Source organism: Crinia signifera, chromosome 1 (genome assembly GCF_055691185.1).
Source record: "Crinia signifera chromosome 1, ASM5569118v1, whole genome shotgun sequence".
In the NCBI taxonomy this organism is placed as follows: domain Eukaryota; kingdom Metazoa; phylum Chordata; class Amphibia; order Anura; family Myobatrachidae; genus Crinia; species Crinia signifera.
Genome location: NC_139217.1, coordinates 44,266,866 through 44,291,997, shown reverse-complemented (window position 1 = coordinate 44,291,997; position 25,132 = coordinate 44,266,866). Strand labels below are relative to the sequence as shown.

The 25,132-nt window shown below is 44.6% G+C and overlaps 1 protein-coding gene across 2 annotated transcripts in view; it reads left to right on the top strand.

The window, feature by feature from the left end:
• The window catches only part of RPIA (ribose 5-phosphate isomerase A), a 37,748-nt gene extending 14,503 nt beyond the window's left edge, over window positions 1-23,245 (top strand). Inside the window, exons 6-10 of one of the 2 annotated variants that reach the window (XM_083145167.1) lie at window positions 1,611-1,675; window positions 2,730-2,798; window positions 10,306-10,447; window positions 11,954-12,053; window positions 23,121-23,245. In XM_083145167.1, coding sequence (XP_083001293.1) covers window positions 1,611-1,675; window positions 2,730-2,798; window positions 10,306-10,447; window positions 11,954-12,053; window positions 23,121-23,191 — 447 coding nt within the window. In that variant the 3' untranslated portion in view covers window positions 23,192-23,245. Of the gene's footprint in view, window positions 1-1,610; window positions 1,676-2,729; window positions 2,799-10,305; window positions 10,448-11,953; window positions 12,054-18,165; window positions 20,044-23,120 lie in introns of those variants that run through there. The other variant, XM_083145140.1, reaches the window with a different exon arrangement.
• The last annotated feature ends 1,887 nt before the right edge of the window (window positions 23,246-25,132 follow it).

Sequence of the window (25,132 nt, the reverse complement as noted above, 5' to 3'; positions counted from 1 at the left end):
TACTGGCTGCATTATTTTTTACACTGCAATTTTGATTTCAGTTTCAACACACCCACCCAAATCTAACTCTCTCTGCACATGTTACATCTGCCCCACCTGCAGTGCACATGGGGGGTTATTTTGGTTCACTCTTTCTGACAAATTCCTCCAAAAAACCATGTGCACTGCAGGTGGGGCAGATGTAACTTGTGCAGAGAGAATTAGATTTGGGTGGGGTTTTACTTCAAAGTGAGATCTATATTGCAGTGTAAAAATAAAGCAGTCAGTATTTACCCTGCACAGAAACAAAATAACTCACCCAAATCTAATTCTCTCTGCACAAGTTACATCTGCCCCACCTGCAGTGCACATGGTTTTGTCCATCTAAGAAGGATTTTGTCAGAAAGAGTGAACTAGAATAAGGCCCTTGGTTTTGCCCATTTTGAGAACAAATTTGTACTGCAGTCAGATCACCTCAAATGATGGAAGAAGATGGGCATGGGTAGGTCAGGGGTAAGTAGTATATACCAGTAAAGGAAAAATAAGTCTCCATGAGGTGGATACAGGAGGGAAATTTCTCGGACTATGTGTCCATAGGACCAAGGTCTGATAGGAAACAATGTAGATATTTGTTAGTTTAGCTCACACAGTAGACCACATGATCCTGTCACCTGACAGTGAGTGATCGCTTATATGCGGATGGGGAATATTGTATAACACAGGTTCTCAAACCTTGGTCCTCAGGACCCCTCCCAGTTTGTTTCCTAGATCACCTGTAGATTTTTAAAATGTGACAGTTTGTGAAACACAGCCCAGCTGACTGGTGTCTAACCTTCTAGAACAGCGCCTTTTTAAATGGGGTGTGCCGCGGCCGTTAAATGATAGATGGCTGCCTCCGCTATCAGTTTCAGTTGCTGCTGCCCATGGGTATTTGGATACCAGCGGCTGCTGCCCACTGGTTGCTTCCACAGGACGGCACATGACATGTGGTGACTCATAGGCCATGCACGCCTTGCCATGCCGCCTTCCTGCCTGAAGGGAGTGGCTGCCTGCCCACCCACACACTGCTGCTGCTCCTCTGTGTCTGCCTCGTCTCCGCCACCCACCACTGCTCCTCCAGGTCCACCTCTTATCCTCCACACGCTAAAAATACTGACCTTTTTTAGTGTTTGATTCATTACTTGCAGTGTATTTGTACTATTGTGGGGCCACTGTGTTTGTTTTAATCACTGTGGGGACCACTTTTTGTGTAATTTTTTTTTTTCCCGTGGGGACCACTTTTTGTGTATTTTTTTCCCGTGGGGCCCTGATGGTGTGCCCTGGCAATTTTAAAGTCTTGTCAGTGTGCCACGAGTTTAAAAAGGATGAAAATTACTGTTCTAAAATGTTCAGGTAAAACCTGGTTGGTTTTAACTTTTTAAACTGAATGTGTCCGTCCCAACGGAATCGCACCGGTTCCTGCATGTCGCACACTCTTACATTTCCATCAACCTTTAAGAACCTGTGGTTTAGATCAGCAGACCGATCCTACTGCAGAGACGTATGCTATGGTGACCATAAATTAATTCTGGTAATTATCTGTATATTGATGCCCCTACATTGTTATATATACCCCCTTTCTGTGCACGCAGCTCGATGTCGCCATTGATGGTGCAGATGAAGTGGATTCGGACCTCAACCTTATCAAAGGTGGCGGGTAAGGTATCGATTCTCCATATACATAAATATTTCCTGTGCGGCTGGCCTCTCTCACATATCTGCGTTGTCATTGGTACACTGATGGTGGAGTGTCAAGAACCACTGTATTTTTAGCATACAGAGACACAAAAAGTGCGGTTCCCTGGGCTTGCACGTTGAGGCTGGCACACAAGGGGGAGGTTGACACTAGCATGGGCATATTACATCTCCTACGCCAATGTCACAGAAGTGTCCTCCACTAAATTGTGCCCATAGTGAATTCATATATATTTATGCTGCACTAGGGGTAGAAAAATGCTGTAAAAATCAAATTGAAAAAATTATACATTGACTGTTTTATTCTTGAGCTCCTCCTAAGATATGTACTTAAATGTAATTTAATTCTGTAAAAATAAATACTATATATAGACTAGAGCCATTCAAAAATTATTTTACTGCATACAGTATATTACGTGATGATAATTTGCTAGTAATATTTGTGTGCGCCACCAGATGGCGCCCAACTGAGTAATTCAAGTGTTGCACCATTTGGGTGCATACAGCTGCTGGACCTGACATAACCCTTATGATGATCCATCATTTGGACAGGTTTGTATCTAGCCAGTCTATAAACTATAAACTTGATGGCATGCGATTCAGTTTTCTATAGTAAGTGCAGCTCTATGTAGTGATCCCACAGTGTAATCACCTGAATCACAGACTTTTCCTCTCTTCCCACAGATATACAGTATACAGGTTATACAGAACAGTCTGTCCACACAGAGACTACACTAATTGCACCAGTGTTGTTTGGATCTTAAGGTTCAGCAGTGTTGTCCCCACATAAAGCAAATACAAATGAGCCAGTATGTAAAGGAATAAATCTATAGCAATGAGTTGTTTTGGCTCGGTGCAGGATGTTTTCTGCTCTGTGTTTGGACCGGGTCGGATATTTTGCCACTGTCGATTGTCCCTCATTTTGATACAAAAGCTGTTTTCTTGTGTGGACAAGTTCTTAGATCTGTGTTTTATATTATTATCCATTTGAACTAATGGTTTCATTCTTTTTACAGGGGATGTTTGGCCCAGGAAAAAATTGTTGCTGGTTGTGCAAAGTCCTTTATTGTAATTGCAGATTACAGGTAAGCGGATCACTGGGAAAGGGGTTCTATATAATAAGTTGAAGAGTGTGTGTGTGTGTATGTGTGCGCGTGTCTGTCACATTGCGGACACACCATGGCACTCAGAGTCCTCAAATTCAGCAACAAGGTACCTCTGGACCCGGTGGTGTGCGCCTCAAAGCGGTTTTTGGGAAATTTCACTTACAGATTTAAAAAACACCATTTTGCCTTGATTGATGACGTTTAAAAAAGATTGACAATCTGGGAAACAGATGACGAAGGAACAACTCCACACCTGATTTCATTGCTGTCATTGAGTATGAAGGACAGATTCTAACATTATGGTGAAGGCTTTTAACAATTAGAAATAATTGAGGATTATTGAGGACATATATCACACACATGTACACATTGTATACACACACAAACACATAGTACACCACATACGCACATATAGCACACAACACACACATATATACATTGCGCCAGGGCCGGCGCTACCCACTCAGCAGTGGATGCAAAGCAGGTAGGCGCTGGGCAGGAGAGGCGCACTGCCCGCTCTGCATCCCTCTGCTGTCCTGCTTTTACTGCTGGCTCGGCTGCTGCACTTGTCAGTGTGTGTATGACAGGCAGCGCCGGAAGCATGACCTCCCACCCAGAAGCTGATCTCTGTCCCTCCTAATAACGCCTCCTCCTCCCATGTCCGGCCGGCGTCCGCACAGGCTGGCAGTTGTCTCAGCAGCATCTCCCTGCTGCTTTATGTTCCTGGTATTAAGCACGGAACTCTTCCCCCTTGTACTCCGGTTACTAGCCCTCCCCCTCTACATTCTACATGCTGCTGCTGCACAGAGAGCCAAGAATGAAAACAGCTTTAACCCTTTCACAACCTAGTAAGCTACAAGTGTGTGTGTGTTTTTAATTTTTACAGAGCTACATGGTGTGTGTAGTTATATTTATTCTCTCTCTCACTCACACTCACACACACACACACACACACACACACACACACACACTTATGCACTGTATATATTGTATACTTTAGCTATTTGTTGCACCCAAACTTTCCAATCCCCCATTGCTCTCCCACCCAACCGCTGCTGTTGCCCCCCCCCCCGTGGTCTCTACCTCTCTCGTAAATGGTCACCCCTGTGGTCTCTACCTCTCTCCCACCACCCACCACTGTCGCCCCCGTGGTCTCTACCTCTCTCCCACCACCCACCACTGTCACCCCCGTGGTCTCTACCTCTCTCCCACCTAGTTGCCGCTGTCACCCACCCCGTGGTCTCTACATCTTACCCACACTGCCACCGTTGTCGCCACCCCATTGTTTTCAGCCCAACTGCAGTGTCTCACTCCCCTCCTTCTGCTATCCCACTACCTGGGTGCTACATACACAGCAGCGGCTGTGTATCTGTGTCAACCTCTGTGTACCGGTGTGTGTCAGTGTGCGTTTCTCAGTGTCTCAGCATCCATGTATCAACGTCTGTGTGTCAGCTTAATCTTTGCATCTGTGTGTAAGCATCTGTCAGTGCATGTGTGACAGCTTATGTGTGACAGCTCCAACATGTTAATGTCAGCATATGTCTGCGTGTCAGCGTCCATGTCTCTGTGTCAACATCATTGTATAAGGATCTGTCAGTGTCAGCATAATTGTGTTAGCATCTGTGTGTGTGTGTGTCAGTTTGTCAGCGTCGGTGTGTCACTGTCTGTGGCATCAGTATGTGTGTCATTGTCTGTGTGTCAGCTTGTCAGCATCTGTGTGACAGCTTGTCAGCATATCTGTGTATCAGCAGGTTAACGTTTCTCAGCATCTGTCTTAGTGTCTTCTTGTCAGCATCTGTGTGACAACATATACAAGTTAGTGTCAGCATATGTCTGCATGTCTGTGTCAGAGTCCAGCTGTCGGCATTCGTGTGTGTCATTGGCTGTCTACATGTGTGAGTCATCGTTTGTGTGTCAGAAAACATCTGTCAGCATACGTGAGTTTGTAAGCAGCTGTCTGCATATCACCATTTGTGTGTGTGTGTCAGCAGCTGTCTGTTTGTCGTTCTGTCCTTTTATTAATTATGGTAGAGGGGGCGCAAATTTATAGTTTGCAGGTAGGCGCTAAACACCCTAGCACCGGCCCTGCATAGCGCACTTCACACACTTACACATTGGACAGATACACACAACAGAACACACGCACACACTAAATGCAGTACAACACAAGCCCACATACACTACAACACACACCAAAAACAGTACAACAAACACACAGAACACACACACTTAAATATTGCCAGGATACGCACAGCACACGATTTATTGAGTAAATTGTACACTTTAACGTGACAAATCTTCATCTCAGTCTTATTCTTCAACTTCTTACACTCATAACATTCAAACAAATACAGGCAGCACTCATGCCCATCGACCAAACTTATCTATGCACCCGTTGATGCTTGCGATGGCTGGATTGGTGGATTGGCCCAGTGGGTGTAGGGAAGAATTTTGCCCATTGCACCCGTTCCCAGTGGTGCATTGCGGTGCGGGCAGCGTGCGCCGCGTCATGACGTCACGTGGCCAGGCCCACGGGCCTGCTCCCGCACTCAGGGGCTGCCTCACGGTTTGGTAGAGATGCCTGGCGCAGTAAGTAACTCCCACTCCGGTCTCCACGCACTCAGCACCTGTAATTACATCTACTAGAACAAAATGGGTAAACTACAACAATTTTGCAACCCCAGATGGCGCCAGTGAGTTAAAGACAATACAATAGTGGGTTCATACAATAAGGGAAAATACAGAAAACATGTATACTTCCTTTTGCACGGTGATCAATATCCCACAATCGGAGTATCCCTGTCTGGTGGTGTACTCCAGTATATGTAAAAGAGAAAGGCTTAAGATGGTGAAGCCAGTTTTTTAATATACATATACATTTATAGACAAAAAACAAATAATCAAACAAAGATGAATCCAGCGATAAAAAGTCCAGCAATCAAGTAACACAAGGTGCAATTACCAATAGAAGTATCAGAACTGGGTGTTAATCAGTTCGTAAGCAAGGTATGATAGTCACCAGTCTGGTCCCGGGTAGCAGTCCTGGGTGTATTATACCAATGGTAAGATCCTGGTGTTTCTCTGAGCTGGTCCAAAAAGTTGCCACTTCACTCCTTCCAACGCGTTTCGACCCTGCGTTCAATGGGTCTTTTTCAAGGCTGACAGCCATCGGTATAATACACCCAGGACTGCTACCCGGGACCAGACTGGTGACTATCATACCTTGCTTACGAACTGATTAACACCCAGTTCTGATACTTCTATTGGTAATTGCACCTTGTGTTACTTGATTGCTGGACTTTTTATCGCTGGATTCATCTTTGTTTGATTATTTGTTTTTTGTCTATAAATGTATATGTATATTAAAAAACTGGCTTCACCATCTTAAGCCTTTCTCTTTTACATATACTGGAGTACACCACCAGACAGGGATACTCCGATTGTGGGATATTGATCACCGTGCAAAAGGAAGTATACATGTTTTCTGTATTTTCCCTTATTGTATGAACCCACTATTGTATTGTCTTTAACTCACTGGCGCCATCTGGGGTTGCAGAATTGTTGTAGTTTACCCATTTTGTTCTGTGGAAGGAGTTTTTGGATACCCTTCATTGTAATTTCTGTGGCGGCCTAGCGCAGAACTGGAGTAGGCATCATTTGTTTTGTTTACATCTACTAGAAACTATACCATTGAAAGTATAGAAATGGAGGTGTGGCCATACCCCCTTTCCCATGGCCACGCCCTTTTATGATTTTGTACCAATTTCTGACCCTCAGATGTTGGAGGGTATGTCATAAGTGCTAAATCTCAGGAGTGGATGTGGAATTCATCAACACACACAAGCTATAAAGTCAGGAGCGGTGTGTTTCAAACAACAACACCCCTGATTTCATTGCTGTCATTGAGTATCAATACAAACACATTCTAATATTATGGTGGAGGCTTTAACAAATCACAATCTTAGGTGTTTGGCACAGCATAAAATGAAATTTTACACCAGTATGATTGTAGCCACCAGATGGCACTAGAGTCACATTTAACACTTGCATGTCATTTATGGGACACCCTTCTGTTAAGGGGAAGGACAACACATCAATACTAATTCAGGCATGCTGTATGTGTTCCTGCATCGCTTATAGGTGAATATATGCATTTATTTCCATGTCTGCATGTTGCGACAAGCCTTCCCCCTATACTTTTTTATTTTATTTATTACCAGTTATTTTATATAGCGCACACATATTCCTCAGCACTTAACAGAGAATATTTGAGAATATTAAACATTCACATCAGTCCCTGCCCCAGTGGAGCTTACAATCTACATTCCCTACCACATGTACACGCGCACGCATTCATTTTTTTAGGGTTAATTTTGTTGGGAACCAATTCACCTACCAGTATATTTTTTTTGGACTGTGAGGAAACCGGAGTACCCTGAGGAAACCCACGCAAGTACGGGGAGAATATACAAACTCCGCACAGTTAGGGCCATGGTGGGAATGGAACCCATGACCTCAGCGCTGTGAGGCAGTAATGCTAACCACTACACCGCCTGTGTTGCCCACTACTTGTGTCCTTATTGTTTGTCCTCAGTTGCACCAGCCTAAGCTTGTCAAGTAAGACATGTCTGAAAATAGGCGTGGGTTCTTGTGTAGTTTTACGGCACCACGCTACGTTGTAAGTGTAGGCCAATGGCAGCCCAGCGTAGTCGGCGTAGTGTCCCCGTCAGGCAGCGTAGTCACCGTACTGTCCCCAGTGTCCCTGGCAAGCCTAGTGCACGCCTCTCACACAGTGCCGGTAACCGCCAGATCCTCTGCGCTGGCGGAGAGGCGCTCCATCTGCCTGCGTCTCAAGTTGGGGGAAGGGAGAAAGAGTGAATGCTCACTCAGTAGCGCTGGCTGATTTGCACTGGTGGACTTGCTAACATGAACACTTCTATATTCCTTTTTTAAAAAACAACAACAATGTGATTTATAATTTATACTATAATTCTTTGAGTGTGGCTGCTGCCACCTTAACAGAGAGTACGTGTTTTCTCTGGATAGCAGACAAAAAAGAGGTTGGTGTGGAAATACTAGATTCCCACCAGATGGCGCTGTCACACTCAAACCAATTTTTCTAATAAGACACTTTAGAGATGTACTTGCACTTGTGATTTTTTAATAATAAACCATGGTATGCATAATAAAATAAGAAATGCGCATTTTACATATCAATATTACACTCAAATAGGACATACAGGACAAACGACATTTAACATATAATAGGCTTGACACGGGCTTCCGCGAAAGTACACTGTATATAAATTGGCAGAGAGGGAGGCAGAGCATCCAGCTGAGGAAGCCGCTGAACGTAATAGAGGCGGAGAAACGCGTTCTGGAGCCTGCTCTGCCCAGACCATTGCCAGTCAGTACCACTGTGGATTACAAATATCCCAATTGGGATTGGACAGTCTAAAAAGGGACGGTACCAGTACCTGGAGCTGAACCCCTCCAACAAGGGAGTGGACATCCACTGCAATACATTTGGCAGTTTTTGCTCGGATATAGGATCTGGACCATGTACCCTGAGACACAAGTGGGACCATACACTGTGGACTGGTAACTATTTGCTCATAGCACATATTGTCTCATAAAGCAACATATGCAGCCTAAAAGCCTCATAGCCAGCCCGTGTCAAGCCTATTATATGTTAAATGTCGTTTGTCCTGTATGTCCTATTTGAGTGTAATATTGATATGTAAAATGCGCATTTCTTATTTTATTATGCATACCATGGTTTATTATTAAAAAATCACAAGTGCAAGTACATCTCTAAAGTGTCTTATTAGAAAAATTGGTTTGAGTGTGACAGCGCCATCTGGTGGGAATCTAGTATTTCCACACCAACCTCTTTTTTGCCTGCGTCTCATATGCAAGTGCGTCTCAGTAATTCAAGTGGCAGGGTACGGCAGCCCTGCCCGTGTCCGCTTCAGGTAGATGGGGTTAGGGGTTCGGCAGCATGTGCGTCTCATGCACAAAGGGGTGGTGCGGCCTCATGCACAATAAAGGACCCATTTGCCAGTGCTCAATGTTATTTACTGGCAAATGCCTCCATTTCAAACTCCCACTATCCACGTCAGCCCGTGGCGTGGTGTGCACACGCGGTACGCGTCCTCCCTACCTGTTCATACCCCCACAATATCCAAGTCGGCGTGGCGTTGATTTTATAAAGTGTGATGAACACAGCGAGCCTTGCGAGGGGACGCGCAAAACGAGCCCGAAGTATGGGGAGCGCAGCGCAACACACGTAAAGTAATCCGCGTCCCCACGCTGGGCTCGCTGCTCTTGCCACGCTTTTGGCTCGTTTTCTGCGGCCGCTCGCCACGCTTCAGGCTCCATTCGCCACACTTTATAAGATCAACTCCACTCCAACGTGGATAGTGGGGGTATGAACAGGTCGGGAGGATGCGTACAGGGGATGTGTAGCGGGCTCGCTGCACTCGCCAACCTGTAATGTCATTCATCTGAAACAATAATGATGACACGTGTTAACTGTCAAATGGATTTTACTGACTACCCTGCTAACGGTGACACAACGCTGACTGACTATGCTAACTGCGTAACGCTTAGTGACTGTGCTAACTGTGTAAGGCTTAGTGACTATGCTAACTGCGTAACGCTTAGTGACTATGCTAACTGCGTAACGCTTAGTGACTATGCTAACTGCGTAACGCTTAGTGACTATGCTAACTGCGTAACGCTTAGTGACTATGCTAACTGCGTAACGCTTAGTGACTATGCTAACTGCGTAACGCTTAGTGACTATGCTAACTGCGTAACGCTTAGTGACTATGCTAACTGCGTAACGCTTACTGACTATGCTAACTGCGTAACGCTTACTGACTATGCTAATTGCGTAACGCTTACTGACTACGCTAACTGTGTAAGCTCCGGTTAGCCGTGAACGTACGCAGTTGCAGACACAAGCTGACTACGCTGGCTGTGGGACACGACGCTGATGCTGACAGGGACACTACACTGACTACGGAAGTGGCGCCGTGAAACTACCCAAGTACCTAGGCGTGTTTACCTCCATCTCTGTATAGCCTGCAGTTCTGTCAGCATTTCCTGACTATATGTGCCTACGTGAGGACCCCCAGATACTCTTCAGTCCTAAGTGGAAATGTTACTGAGGGGTTTATTTACTAAGATGGGAGTTCCATTGAAGGTTGGATGTTGCTATGGGTAAGCAATCAGATTCTCTCTATTATCTTCTAGAAGGTGCTAAATAAATAAGAAATAGCTTCTGATTGGTTGTTATGGGCAACATCCCACCTTCAGTAAAACTCCCAATACTGGTTTCAGTATTGGACAGTGTGATTGGTTGGTGTGGGTCTCTTACTGAGTCTAGCATAGACAGAGATGGCTTTATCCCTGTTTACCTTTTTCTGTGTAGGTCTTAGTCACAGGTCTTTACCAGTGTTCATGTATGTAATCTATACAGGAAGGATTCCAAGAATTTTGGTGACCAATGGAAAAAGGGAATTCCAATAGAAGTCTTACCAATGGCCTATGTTCCGGTAACCAGGGCGATACAGCAACGGTTTGGCGGGGATGCTGATCTGAGGATGGCTGTCAGTAAAGCTGTAAGTTAACGCGCATAATAAAGAGTACTTAATGAATGGGATGAATAAAATGATAAACTTTAGATTTGTAAAAGTACAGATGTGTCCTCGTACATGTAGCCTCAATGCACCAAGCAGTGGGAAATGCCTGGCAGGTGTGAGCCGATAGGTTCCACGCCATGCAACCTCCGAAGCATTTGTGTATTTATTTATTTATTTTTGCCGAAAATGCATCCTATATACACATGTAGCCGGCCACATCTTTGCAGGGGATGGCAATTCTACCGCCATCCCCCGCCAGTGGCCAGCTACCGCCAGGGACGCTCGCGCACCCCGTGACAACCGAGCTTGGCGGGGGTCCCCCCAAACCCCCCTGAAGCGGAGACGGGCAGGGAGACGCTGCCCAGCCGCCGCAATACTGGGCCGCACGTGCGTGTTAAGACGCACGGGCGTCCCAGTCTCTATCACCAGCGCTCGCCAGTGAATGGGATCTGATGAGCGCCGGCCAAGGATGAGTGGTGCTACATCTGTACATCGTTATGTGAATACAATGCACAAGCTGACTCTGCTGATTAAAATGATATGTGACATGCCTACAATCTGGTTGTGACTGTAATAATAAAGCATTTCGTATGCAGGTACAGCCACTAATGCACACCATATAAAGACATGCCACATATAATTTTAATCAGCATACGCTGCTTGTGCGTCTTATTCACATAGTTTTGCAAACAAGGTGCATTTGAATGGGAAAAGTTGCACGATAAGATGCCGAGCACTACTGAGTCACGCCACGACAGGGCATGACTAGGAGGGCTGTATAACATGCAAGGAGGCTAGATGTAAGAGGACATATATGTAGAGGTTATCTCGGATCACCACTTGCCACCTATGAGGATCAGATTCATTTTTAGTTTACCAGATAGACACCACTCAGTGCCCTGCTTTACCAGGTAAGCAGGATGATATAGTTCAGCAGCCTTCGTTCTCCTCAGGTCATTATATCCTTACTGTGGCTTGCTTATTCAGTGGAAGTCCACCGTTCCGCTGCTCCTAGATACTGTTGGTATCTTCTCCACTTTTTTTCCCTCTCATTACTCCATACCTCCCAACTGTCCCGCTTATCGCGGGAACGTCCCAATATTTTGGGACATTCCCGCGTCCCTCCCGCCGCCGGCAGTGTCCCGCGGCGGGGGGGGGGGGGCAGTTGGCAGTCCCCCCCTGTGGTCCGTGAATAGACGCTGTGCGAATGCGCACAGCATCTATTCTTGCAGGCTGGGGGCTGGCTCATAGAGCTGCTGGGCATGCCCCACAGCGGCGAAAAACGGGGCGTGGCCTCGCGACAGTGCTGCGATTGTAGGCCACGCCCCTTTCTGATAGGCCACGCCCTGAAAAATCGCCGTGCAGGCTCCGGCGCGCACCCTGTCCCGGCCCAGCTAATCCAAAAGTTGGGAGGTATGTTACTCTAATATTATGTCGCTTTTACTAGTTGATCCAACGTTTCATTTATTTTCCCTAATATTGCAGGGCCCGGTGGTGACCGATAATGGGAATTTTTTACTTGACTGGAAGTTTGAGAAAGTTTATGACTGGAAAGACATTAATACAGCCATCAAAATGATCCCAGGTAATGCAGGTCTATAAGCAGTCTCTGTCTTTTGTATGTCCCGTCTATGCCCAGCAGGTGGCAGCGATGCACCATTGATGGTTTTGTGGAGAGAATGGTTTTTTAAAAGCTGCTACAAAAGGTCTGTTTGCAGAGTGACTTCTGTGCAGTGCTTACTTCTGTCTCATTATCTTCCACGATCTGAAATTGAACCTACAAAAGGCCTGGTTCAGAACCTTACACAATGCTGATGTCCTGCAAAGTTGAACTTTAATTTCTAAAAACATGTACGAGGAGTGTGTTACAGAGTGTATGCAGGATGGCGCTGTTGTGATCAAGATAAGTGCTAGAAATAGAAATGTTGTTTAAAGGCTATGGTTCTAGGCATGCACAAAAAAACAGTCCGCGCAGTCAGGGTGGTATGGGAGTGATGCAAGAGCGTCTGTTGAAATGGTTTTCTATACAGATGCTCGCCAGCTCATAGGAGCCCATACTCTGACTGAGAAACCGCACCTGGCTGGTGCAAGATCCGATGGTGTGTCCTTATTCACCACTAAATACACCACAGGGGCTGAAAGTGGTCATCTCAGTCCTTACATATCCAGCCGCTCTGATGTACACAGGGGGAGGAGTTTGTCACCTACACACGGTGCTGTGTGCTTCCACCTGTGAAACCGGCCCAGAGAGAGTAGGGATTATTGTATTATTTGGGCAACAAGTGCGCTGTTGTGGTTGCATGATCCCACTGCACCTCTCGTACGAAGGATAAACAAAGATAGTTGCGCTAAATGACGATATCAGATAATGCAACGATTTAGGAAGATTAATAAAATGATTTAATTTATTTTAAGATAACACTTATTTACTTAAAACAGAAAACTGGCTAAAATATCCTTTGGGTTTTTTAATATATAAAGTTATTTTACAGTCACCTCAGCTCCTTATGTGTCCATTGTTTTTTTGTTTTTTTTTCTTTCCTCTCCTACAAACTTAAATAGTCCGAATTCAGTTTTGTTTTTTTTACTCTTAGATGGCAGATCGATAAGGTTCCGCGTTTGGTGGTTTGCTCCTATGTATTGCAGGACCTATTTTGTATCACTAAACTTTATTTATAAGAAAACAAATTATTACATGGTGCTTCGTGATGAATGTGTTAATTACTTGCATCAATCCCTACCCCTGTGCCACTCCTGCTGGGCATACACGGTCATACATTTATCGGACTAGCAGAAACCCATTTGATATGGTCACCGTGGAGGCATGTGCATCAATGCATGGAGAGAGATACAATGGAGAGAGATAAAGTAGCAAATATGGTGAACATGCTGCCCGGTCTATCTGTAGATATATCTGCAGATCATCTGATATAATATATCTATTAGTGTGTACCCAGCAAACTGAATAGTAGTACCTTCATCAGAGTGGAGGCATTGGTCCTTTTGAGGCATCAATGCTTCCATCAGTGCACCAGGCCGCCTCCCATGGCTGGATTAATGTTGCTAAGGGTCCACGGCAACTAACATTTGACGGCCCCTACTAATATAATTTTTGAGGTTTGAGAAATGACAGCTAGGAGCTGATTGTCTTTCCTTTATCACCCTCCACTTTATCTCTTGTTAAGACTTAGTACATCTGGCCCATAACTAGTAAAGTTATTCAGTTGAACGCACTGCAGTACCTCTTGTTCATATTAGGAAACATTACCCCCAGCTCACATTATGGCAGTGTCCCCCACATGGGTGGTGTCATTATATGGGCAATGCCACCATTAGTGGAGTCTTCTGTTTACAGTGATCAAACTCTAATTATCATACAGATGCCACCACTAATGTGGGAAAAATCATAGCAGCTGACAATAAACCCCGTATAAACTACTAACAACTAGTTTACGTGCTATCTTGTTATCCTTATGGTCCATACAGAATGAGCGATTTTCCCGGGAGTGGACAACTTTCTATAGCAGGTCGCTATGGAAAGCCGTCCATCATTTCGTTCATCCGGTAATCTCAGCAGATGAGCGGCCGGGCCGGCGATGATGCGGGACCGCGCATCAACGCTCACTACCGCCCCGTACACACTGCGCGGCTTTTGAGCTGAAAGCAGCTCAAACATCAAAACTGAACTCAGTCATCCAGTGTGTATGGGGCCTTAAATACATCTTTCCCATTGGTTTAATAAAAAAAACACCTTTAGCCAATGGGTGATGAGCAAGGTAAAGTGTATGGATTACAATATGTCTGCTAAGAACTAATGCAGATGCGGCTAGTTCTATTGTAAAACATGCGGTCGTAGAAAATATATTTAACCCCTTTGGTGGTATGTCTGGAAATGTTCAGGGCTGAGCTGCTGGGGCTGACAATCCCAGAATTTTTTTTTTTTAGGCATGCCCCTGACTGGTAGGTGTGCGCCATCTGGCAGCACCACCCACACCGCCACCCCACCCCTCCCCATCACCGATGTCCAAGCGCATGAAGTGCACAAAGGGCCTTGATTATCAGGAGAAGCCCAGGGGGAGGCGGGAGCCCTTGAAATGAGTATTTCTGGGGCAGAACAAACCTGCTATTTGAGGGTTTGGAACGTGACCACATGCGGCAATACTTGTAAGCAAATCATGCAAGTTTGTTCGGCATCCCATACCACCGCCAAACTCTGGTCGACTATTGTGTCCAGGAATATTCCAAAACTGGCTTAGCGCATGGTTATTTGCAACCTGCGTAATGATTGGCTGAGACCAGCTGTGTAAGCGGTAGCACTTCCTCCTTAGATCTACTTCCTGATCAACCTACAGATGTGTCCTCATGTATTATTGATGCAGTCACGGCAAAAGGCCGCTCCCTGCGTGTCCGGTCTTGTGCAACTTTACTAACCCTGGGATGTTTAACCCCAAAATCCATCTTGGTCTCATGAGATGTCACCAGATTGTGCGGAGTAATTTGATATGTGACACTTGTATATCTGTGGGCATTGGAGTATGACTCTGTATAGGAAGGGCTACAGTGCAGCAATTTTTCCATGCAATATTCCATTGTGCTTCCTATACAGCAGGGGTGGGGAACCTTTTGGGGTCCAAGGGCCCTTTGCATTGTGTCATAATGCCTTGGAGGCCATTTAAAAAAAAAAAAAATAAAACATTACAAATCACCCTGCGGTAGCCGCCCCACATTCTGGCGGCTGCCACAGTTTAGGAGTCGCCGGTCTGTGTGGACCGGCGGCTGTGCAGGGAGTCTGATACAGGGGAAATCTCACAAGAGGTCGGTAGCTCTCACGAGATTTACCCTGTACAGCCGCCGGGCGGGTGGGCGCGGGCCACAGAGACCGGCTCCGGGGGCCATATACGGCCCGTGGGCCGGAGGTTTCCCGCCGCTGCTATACAGCCTCAGTCGCACACATATACAAGTGTCACATACCAAGTTAATCTCCTGGAAATACTAGTCATTGCCAAGACTGCAGCAATATGGGTCATGTGACATGCTGCTGCTTCTGATGCACATGGTCAGCTGGTTCTCCAGACTTGGGCTTACCGGTGTACAGTGCCTATCATTGTGCCCCAGCTTCTAATGGTCACCTGTCTAGAACAGTCCTTTAGAATGACCATAAGAAGCTTATCAGGGGGAGATGTACTATAGCAAACACTGGAGAGAGGTCAAGCATACCTCCCAACATGACGCTTTCCAGGAGGGACACATAGGTCTGTTACTGGACTTCTTTGCCAGTGCCCGTTGTAGAGGTGAGGCTCCCAAATTCAAATACACCAACTGCCACCACAAGCACTGGCACACGTCACTGGCTGGGGACTTTCTGGCGGTTGGTGAGGCTCCCCTATTGTAATTTTGGACTGTTCCGCAGCCTCATCTCTGCAACTGCCACTGGCAGGGAAGTCCAGGAACAGAGTATTTTGTCCCTTCTGGAATGGGTCATGTTGGGAGCTAGGTATAAAGTACCATTAGAGCCCGTAACATGACAGTTATAAGCTGATTGGGTAGTACTTCATCTCTCCCCAAGGTTTGAAACCTCTCCCCCTTGGTTATTATGGGCATCTGTTCACTTTCTCTCTACCAAGGCTTGAACCCTCTCCCCCTATGTATGAGATATTCCAATAAGACCACAAGCTCTTGGAGTATTCTCTTCTTTATTTATTCCTATATACTACTATACTTCTCATTTGCAGTACTATATGTGTGTGTACAGTGTCCTCGGTCCAGGCTTGGTACATGCCGCACTCATTCTCAGGAGATAATGTGTTGTCGGGTTACGTGTCACTAGACCAGGTGCAGCTCACAAGATGGCCGATTCCGCTGTGTCCTCCGCCCTCCTGAAACTGCCTCTCTAGTTTCTCTGACTAATTCACATAGCACCGTTACATGTGCAGCTCATGGAAACAGTTGTGAAAGCTTCAAACAGGAATCTGTATCTTTCTGGTTACAACCAAGTCCATGCTGGGTGGTGAATAAAGGGAAAATACAGCCGTAATATGTAGTGTGTAGTGCTACCTCATGAATGTCCCTTAGGACACAGGACATAAGTGTCCAGAGAACTTTGATTTTACTTCATGTTTGTGAATGTTGCAGGATGATTTAGATCAGGCATGTCCAACCTGCGGCCCTCCAGATGTTGTGAAACTACACATCCCAGCTTGCCTTGCAATAGTTTTAGCATTCCCCAATAGCAATACTATGGCAAGGCATGCTGGGATGTGTAGTTTCAAAACATCTGGAGGGCCACAGGTTCGGACATGCCTGATTTAGATTAATGGTAAAATGCCACTTGAATAAAACCTGGCTCTAACCTAAGAATACTGTTATTCTATGTGGATGGAGGTATTGGGGCAAATTCATGAAGTGTATCTATATAGTTCCTGGGAATAGTGTTTGGTCACATATTGGACACGTGACCGATATCTAGCCTCCCTGCGGTTGTGCTGATTGGCCGGTTTACCCTGTGTGCTCATTGGTTGTTCTAAACTTCAGTAGGTTTTAGGAGCTGGATAATGCCTTAATAGTTTATGTATAGTACAGACCCCAAGAAACTTCTCCCTGCCAGTATTGTAATGGTTCTTGGGCAAACTTTGACAACACAGGCGATGGCAGTATAGTGGCACGGCTTTGTCCAGTCGGCACTTGTGTTCTAATCTGACGCAGCGCTGTTTTGTATTTGAACCTGCGAAGTTTTAAAGATTGAGGGGTAGATGTACCAATCCTTAAAGTGTGAGTGGTAAGGTAGCAAACAATCCACTCCTTGTTACCGTGTAGCAGGCTCTGGGGCAGATTTAATAAGCCTGGTGACGTGATGAAATGGCTAAATTATAATGCAGCAGCCAATTGGCTGCCAAACTGTGATTTTTTTTTTTTTTTTAAACCCAGTCTGTAATGTGACAGGAGCCGATTGGCTGCTGTTTTATCGCTGGGCACTTTTATCACTTCACCAGGATTAATAACCCCCCCCACACTTTTTTTTAAATGCCAGTTAAGAGCTGGGTTGATGCTACTTTATATCTGCACTTTATCACTTTTCAAGGCGAAGTACACCCGGGCCCAGAGTCAAAAAGCAGCTGCACTTTCTCTCTCCACGTCTTCATACATCTCCCCCTGAGGAGAATTTTGGACAATATATTTCTTCAATATTCTATAGCAGGGGTTCTCAAACTCTGTCCTCAGGATCCCCCACAGTTCACATTTTCCAGGTGACCCCACAGGTGCATTCATTACTCATTGACACATTTTAAAAGATCCACAGGTGGAGCTAATTATTTCACTTGATTCTGTGAGACCTGCAAAACATGCACTGTGTGGGGTCCTGAGGACCGAGTTTGAGAACCTGTGTTCAAAAAGCAAAGTTGCACACTTGGGGGGAATATTTAATAAGGTTCCGGTTTATAGATGTGAAGCTGTTGCCCATGGAAACCAACCAGATTTTAGCTTATATCTCCTAGAAGGTGTTAGATAAATGAGAAATTGAATCTGATTGGTTGCTCTGGGCCTGTAGAGTTACACGTCGTGGTAAAGTGGCACTGTACATGTCAGCTAGCATGTTGTATGTTTGTCATATTAGCCATGGCTGTCATTTCCAATGTGTTCCATTTTTAATGAAGTTCATAACATAGTAAGACGCTAATCCTATCTGGTGACTCTTACAGGTGTGGTGGACACCGGACTCTTTATTGACATGGCCGAGAGAGTCTACTTCGGCATGGAGGACGGGACCGTGTCCGTGCGTGACAAACCTGTGCATTAGTCCCAGAACAGCACGGATGTGCCCAGTGCTAGCCAATCATATCTGTGCCAATCACATGTCTGTACGCCGTACTGATTTTGCCATTAATTTTTCATGTTTTTGAACATTTTTGTTTTATATTGCACAGTTGCCATTTTTTTTAGTATATGGTAGACTTTGTGGCGTATTTAAAACGTTACTATAAATAAGGGTTTTATAGGTCTCCATACTGGCTTGTTACCTGTGGTAGTTACTGTATATTGAAAATCACCTGAGGAGTGGCAGCCATTTTGTGGGGTAAAATTATTTTTATGAGGTTGCCAATCGCATCCCTGATATTCTGGAGGCAGCAGGACACTGTGTATTGGTAGGCTGCATTCTATTGTATACTGTTTTAAACCTACATCTGTATCGGACGGGTCCGCTTTAATCACCAGGAATTCCCATGGACAGTAAAATGGTTGATGTGTTAATGCTGTACGTCTAAGTGGCCCTAATTTCCTTTCCATATTATTATACCTCAATGGTTCACCATTTGCAGATGCCCAATTACTTTCTTGTGTGCCATATTTTGTTACTACTATTCGGCAGATAACTTTGCATTAGTAAAAATAGCATGGTTATATGCACAGTCAAACAGTGGAGGCAGCCATTTTGTGGGTCTAATTAATTTTCCAGAGAATCTGGCTTATCAATGACCTATGAACCAGTGACGGCACTGATGCAAGTGTACTGGTCCCTAGTGGACTGAACTGTGCACAGTGTGATGTCACAGCTCCATAGTAAAATATCACTGGCAGTAGTAATAGAATACATTGTCAATATTATCGGGCACAAAATGGTTGACCCCACCTTAACAGTTGCTCATCTTTTATGCCAGGGGTATTGTGATACAATGGTATGCGATTGTGCGAGGAGCGTCAATCTCTTTCTCAAACCTGGTCCTTCTGGAACCGTAACAGTGCATGTTTTCCAGATCATCTAGCAGGAGCACAGGTGTGTTAATTGACTTGCATAATATAGCTATTGAGGATTTCTTGAAAACATGCACTGTAAGGATTCTATGAGGGCAGGGTCTGAGAAACACGTCTCTACTCTCGCATTAAATTCACCTATTTACATAATCCGATCTAACAAAAAGAATATATAAAGGAATTACCCATCCTTTGCCTATTATGGCTGCCCCAGATAATCACAGGTGTAATTCTGGCCTTGTTCTCTCTGTAAGGGCCAGATGTACTAAGCTTGGAGAGTGATAAACCACCAACCAATCAGCTCCTACCTGTCATTTTTCAAACCCAGTCTGTGACATGACAGAAGCTGATTGGTTGGTGGTTTATCAGTCTCCGTTTTAGTACTTTTCAAGCTTAGTACATCTGGCCCTTAGAGTAGTTTCACCTCTACCATTCTTGATTTCACAACATACATTGGATCCGTTTTATGTTAGCGTTCTATAACACCTATAGATGACTCATGACACCCTTTCCCAAAGTTTCTTGTGTATTGGACATGTTTGACCAGAACCACTGTAACTAGACTGTTTTATGTATAGTATGTAGCAAATGTTGCTATGGTATATTGGTGACGTCACTTCTCCTGTGTACAATGTAATGCATTCAGTATATGTTGCTGCTATATCTATATATTGCCATGCGGTACTGCAAATCAGGCTTCCTATGTGGCCTAGCCTCAGGAACTCCCCATCGTGTCCCTTGTTGTTCTACTGTGACATTTTCTATCAATGCAGTTCAAGATGTAATGAAATATATTGTACAATAAAAGCCTTACTTCTTAAATCTTCCATCCCATGTGCATTGTCTGTGAGGATATGTGTGTATTTACCCCTAGAGGGCTAAGGACTTGTTCCCATATACCCCTTTCACCCTGGGTCGTCCCGGGTTGTTTCCGAATCAACACGGGTCTTTGTTTGATGTGAAGGGGCCTTTTCTTATGTTTCTGGTCCCGGGTTAAAAGAAGGGTTAATCCTGGGTCAGCCCAGGTTGCGCGAACGACCGGTGCAGTATACTTTTCCTGCCTGGGGTGTCGCTCTCTGATCTGATGCTTCTAGCAATCTCTGGTTTGTATCTCAGAACTAAAGATACAGACCAGAATGTGTAGGAAGCGCCAGATCAGGGAGTGACAGGCCTGGCAAGAAAGAACTGCAATGGTTTTAGCAGGTGTAGGGTTCTAGAATGAATACTATAGTCCTGCAACACAGTTTACCCATTATTGTAGGAAGCCTGGAAATTGGGGGTTGGGGATCTCCCACATCCCATCATCTACAGACATAGGGGTGACCGTATTGGAAAGAAGGGAGTCCATATAGTAGTTTTATGTTCAATGTGATCACTGGATAACACCTTAAAAAATTATTTATGAAGCCCAGGGGTGGGGAACATTCTACTTGGCTTCAATAAACACACAATCACCCTCAGTTGAATGAGATCTATCCCAGCTATCAATTTTAAAGACTATTACCTGGTGATTTCTTGTTATAACCAGACCATTTCATACAAGAGCCACATATAAAAATGTGGTGGATAGGTTTAGGACTTAGTAGCAATTTAAGCTGAGATTAGTACTTTTACTGATTGTTATATATGCAATAGAGATCGAATTGCTTTTGTTAGAAACCTTGAGATGTTTCCTGGGGTCAATTTGTACCTCGTCTGTTTGGAACTTTGACATGGAACAGTTGTAATTGTACATCATTTCTTGATGGATAACTGACTCGAAAATTAATGAAAAGTTAAATAAAAAAAAAATGTGGTGGATAGAAAAAAAAAAACATTTTATTTTAGTTGAAGTTGTTGGAGTTCTAATTATAAAAAAAAATAAAATTTTTTAGCTCTCAGGTTTTTATTATTATTCATTATTTTTTGCCATCAGATTGAAAAACAAGGTCTGATTTGTGTGGGTGCTGCATAAAATATTACCGATATTAATGTTCACTTCAGCACAAAGAATTGCAAAGCCTCAGCCATGATTGTGTTAAAGCCGATATCATCCACCCTATACCGGTCTGCTATCAGCGTGACTTTGTGTCATTTGTAATTTGGAAGCACACTGCCTAAAATTGTACCGAATTTATTACCCCAGTGTTCCCTCCACATAACCGCTGATGTCATGCAGGGGCGCCAATTTCCTTTTTTTTCCGGTGGGTGCTACCACCCCCACCCCCCACAGACTACAAACACACACTACCACCCCCCCCACCCCCCAACTCACCCGCTGCTCGCCGCCGTTGGGATCCTGGATCCAGCGGTGTCCCAGCAGCGGATATGCCATCAGCAGCAGGGTCCCTGCGGAAGATGGGATCTAGCAGCGGTATTAATACCGCTACTAGTTCCCATCCGTCGCATGGACCCCCGCTGATGACAGCATATCCGCTGCTGGGACCCAATTGCCGTGGCCTGTGCCGTGGAGCACCCACGGTTTCGGCGCCAATGATGTCCTGGTGTCCTTGGGCAGTAGTTACACATACATTATTATGGGTAGATAAAGAGTTGCACAGGGTCCATGCACCAAGAGTGGAACCTGATTGGCCAGATGTCACCGATATCCAATCAAGTTTGTTGTTCAGTACACACCCACCATTGAGGCCTGCACGGTAATGGTGACCATTGATGGCTGTACCATTGAAATAGGATGGTTTTTACCAACAGCAGAAAACCATTTATGTCTGAGTGCTGCGCCAGACCTGGCCTCAGACATCAGTCCGCCAATTTACTTCAACATTGGACTACCACCATCGATGGTGTGTTATACACTTTGTACATGTTTAGAACTAATCCATGTGTGATTTATGCCACAGCCCATTGTCTCTGGTACAGACTGAGTTCCTGCGCTACCCCACTTTGTGCAGATTGCTAGTGCAAGGGGTGTCTCACCACATGGGGTATTGAGGCTGGTTGTATGAGATCACCTCTGGAATTGGTAATGTCATTCTGAAAAGTTACACACACCCCTACCCTCCTATACGTTTGAGTATGTCACGGTAATTGATACCAGGAGATTTAAATGTTTAATATCTCTGATCACATTTATTTTATTAATCTAGGTGAAATGTATTCTAATTTTTTGTCCATGTTTCTGTGTCTGTGGCAAATTAAAATAGATGATATATTTTATAGTATGATAATAGAGTAATGTGTCTCCCCTGTTTCAGTAGGTATAGTGTCATAGTATAAGGATGACGCTGGAATTGTTCAGGTGTGATATGCTACTGTATATGTTAGGAGGCTGGGAACACTGGGGCTTATTACTAAAACATTATACATTTTTCTTATTAGAAAATACTGATCATCATGTAATCTGCTTTTAATGCTGGTATCCTAAATGATTGATCGTTGTTTGATTAGCATGTGCATTAATCCTATCTGGATTACAATGTATGATATAACAGATTACACCATTCAGATTAAAGTGTGCATGTGTTTGGTGGTGATTGGATATTGATTGGGTATATCATGTATTTATCACACTACTGAAATAAACATTAATATTGCGCTTTCTGCGCTGTACGGGGCTTGCTAGGGAGTATTAATGTCCTGAAATAAAGGTCTCACCTGTTAATTGTCTGCCATAGGAACAACATACAGTAATCACATACTTGTCTACCTGACCCTCTCCGTTCCTGGACTTCCCTGGTAATGTATGATTGCCATCACCTGTGAAGAGCTAGGCAAAGGTGTTTCACCACAGGTGATGACAATCATACACAAGTGATGGCAAACATACATTACCAGGGAAGTCCAGGAAAGGAGCATTGTCTCCCAGAAGGAGAGGGTCAGGTAGGCAAGTATGAGTAACCCTAAGGGCAAATGTTGTCTTATTTTAACCCTGTCTATTTACAGTATATGTGTATTTATTTTACAGGTTCTCAAACTCGGTCCTCAGGACCCCACACAGTGCATGTTTTCCAGATCTCCTCACACAATCGCAAGTGAAGTAATTAGCTCCACCTGTGGCTCTTTTAAAATATGTCATTGCGTAATGAGTGCACCTGGCGGGTGACCTGGAAAACATGAACGGTGTGGGGTCCTGAGGACCAAGTTTGAAAACCACTGATCTATTTACAAGAAACATAAAGAGTTAAGATCTATCAATTTCAGATCTCATAAACTACTTTGTTCACATTTGAAATCATTGTATTATTTTTTTTCTAATCATCTCAACTAATTTGATTCCATTTGATCTGATTACCCAGTCATGATTTTAATACAGGTTGAGTATCCGGTATCCGGACATCCCTTATCCGAATTATTCCAAAAACCGTGGTTTTTGGAATCATTCGAATTTTTTTTTTTTTAACCCCCTAACCCTCTTTTCATACTTACCAGGTCCCCGGGCGTCCACAGCAGGCCTCCGGCATCTTCTCCAGGGTGACATCACCGGTGCGCGCGCACACTCGCGCAATGCATTCCTGGGACCGCTGGAGACCAGGAGAAGATGCCGGAGGCCTGCTGTGGACGCCCGGGGACTGCGCGGACGCCGAGGGACCACCGGACACCATCAGGGGACAGGTAAGTATGGCTACAAAAATATATTCCAAAAACCGGAAAATTCCCCTATACGGAATGCTCGTGGTCCCGAGCATTTCGGATAGGGGATACTCAACCTGTATTTGATTAGATCATTTCAAAAATAAAAATGGACATTTTAAAATAATGCATCTCCAATACTCCATTGTCAGTCGCTGCTTGTTTAGTGAGCAGTAAGTAGACATAGCAGCCCCGGTATTATTATCTAACATTGCACGTCATGCTATAGATGTGCATTGTGAGATAGGAGTACAATGCGCGTCTATAGTATGGATCTAGAAAACAATATAAATTACCGGTATGGCTGTAACCCAGCAGGCTAGCGCAATGTGCAGTAACATGTTTTCTTCTTTTTATTTTTTTTTGCTGTGTTTCGTTGAGTGTATACCATAAAAAATGACAGGTTTGTAAACAAAAACATTCAAAATAAAATAACCAAAATTCTATTGCTGTGTACACATGGTGAGATTCCTTTGTTATTTGACTTAAGATTCGATTGCTATGCAATCTTTGCTAACTCCTGTGCTATTTACATACAATTCATACTATCTACATTCAATCTGCACTATATAGTCATTGCTGCACTGTCTATATGGCTTTTCGATTTCATCTGAATGGGAGCGCACATCGGGATAGAAAGCTTAAAAACATGTTCTATCTCCATTCGATGTCTATGCGATACCGATTCGATTTTGACTATATAGAAGTGGTTCCCAAACTGTGTGCCTAGGCACCCTGGCGTCTGTGCACCAGCCGGGTGACCTGGAACCTGAGGACAGAGTTTGAGAACCCCTGTTGTACACAATGAATGGGCACAAACGGCAACAGAAACGCTCCAAAATTCCTATGTAAAGCCTTCCGAGAATCCTTCAAATCAACTTTGTTTTTAAATGAGCATTTAATTCTACATTTTGGTATCACAAGTAGAATAAAGGTTCCCAATAGTCGTCTTGCATGCTGTAAGGGAGCGTTCTCTGTGCCCAGCCAACCATCCTGTACACACCTGCAGCTTTCACTTCTCTTATGCAAATCCTGCATAGGCAGGGACCCAAGTGTGATCTCTCCTCAGTTGTGTACAGTTATGTTCTATAGAAAATGGGCATCATGGGCTTAAAAAAAAAAAAAAATAGCCACTACTGTACCATGTGTGACCTTCATACTTGGGCAATAACGGTCACAGCTGCAGATTAAGGTTGGGTCACCTTATCCATACGGGTGTGGTATGGGACTCCGACAGTCGGGATCCCGACAGTCATTATCCCGACGTTGGGATCCCGACTGCCCGGAGTCAGACAGCATGGCGAGTGCAAAAAAGCCCCTTGCGGGCTCGCTGCGCTCACCACGCTG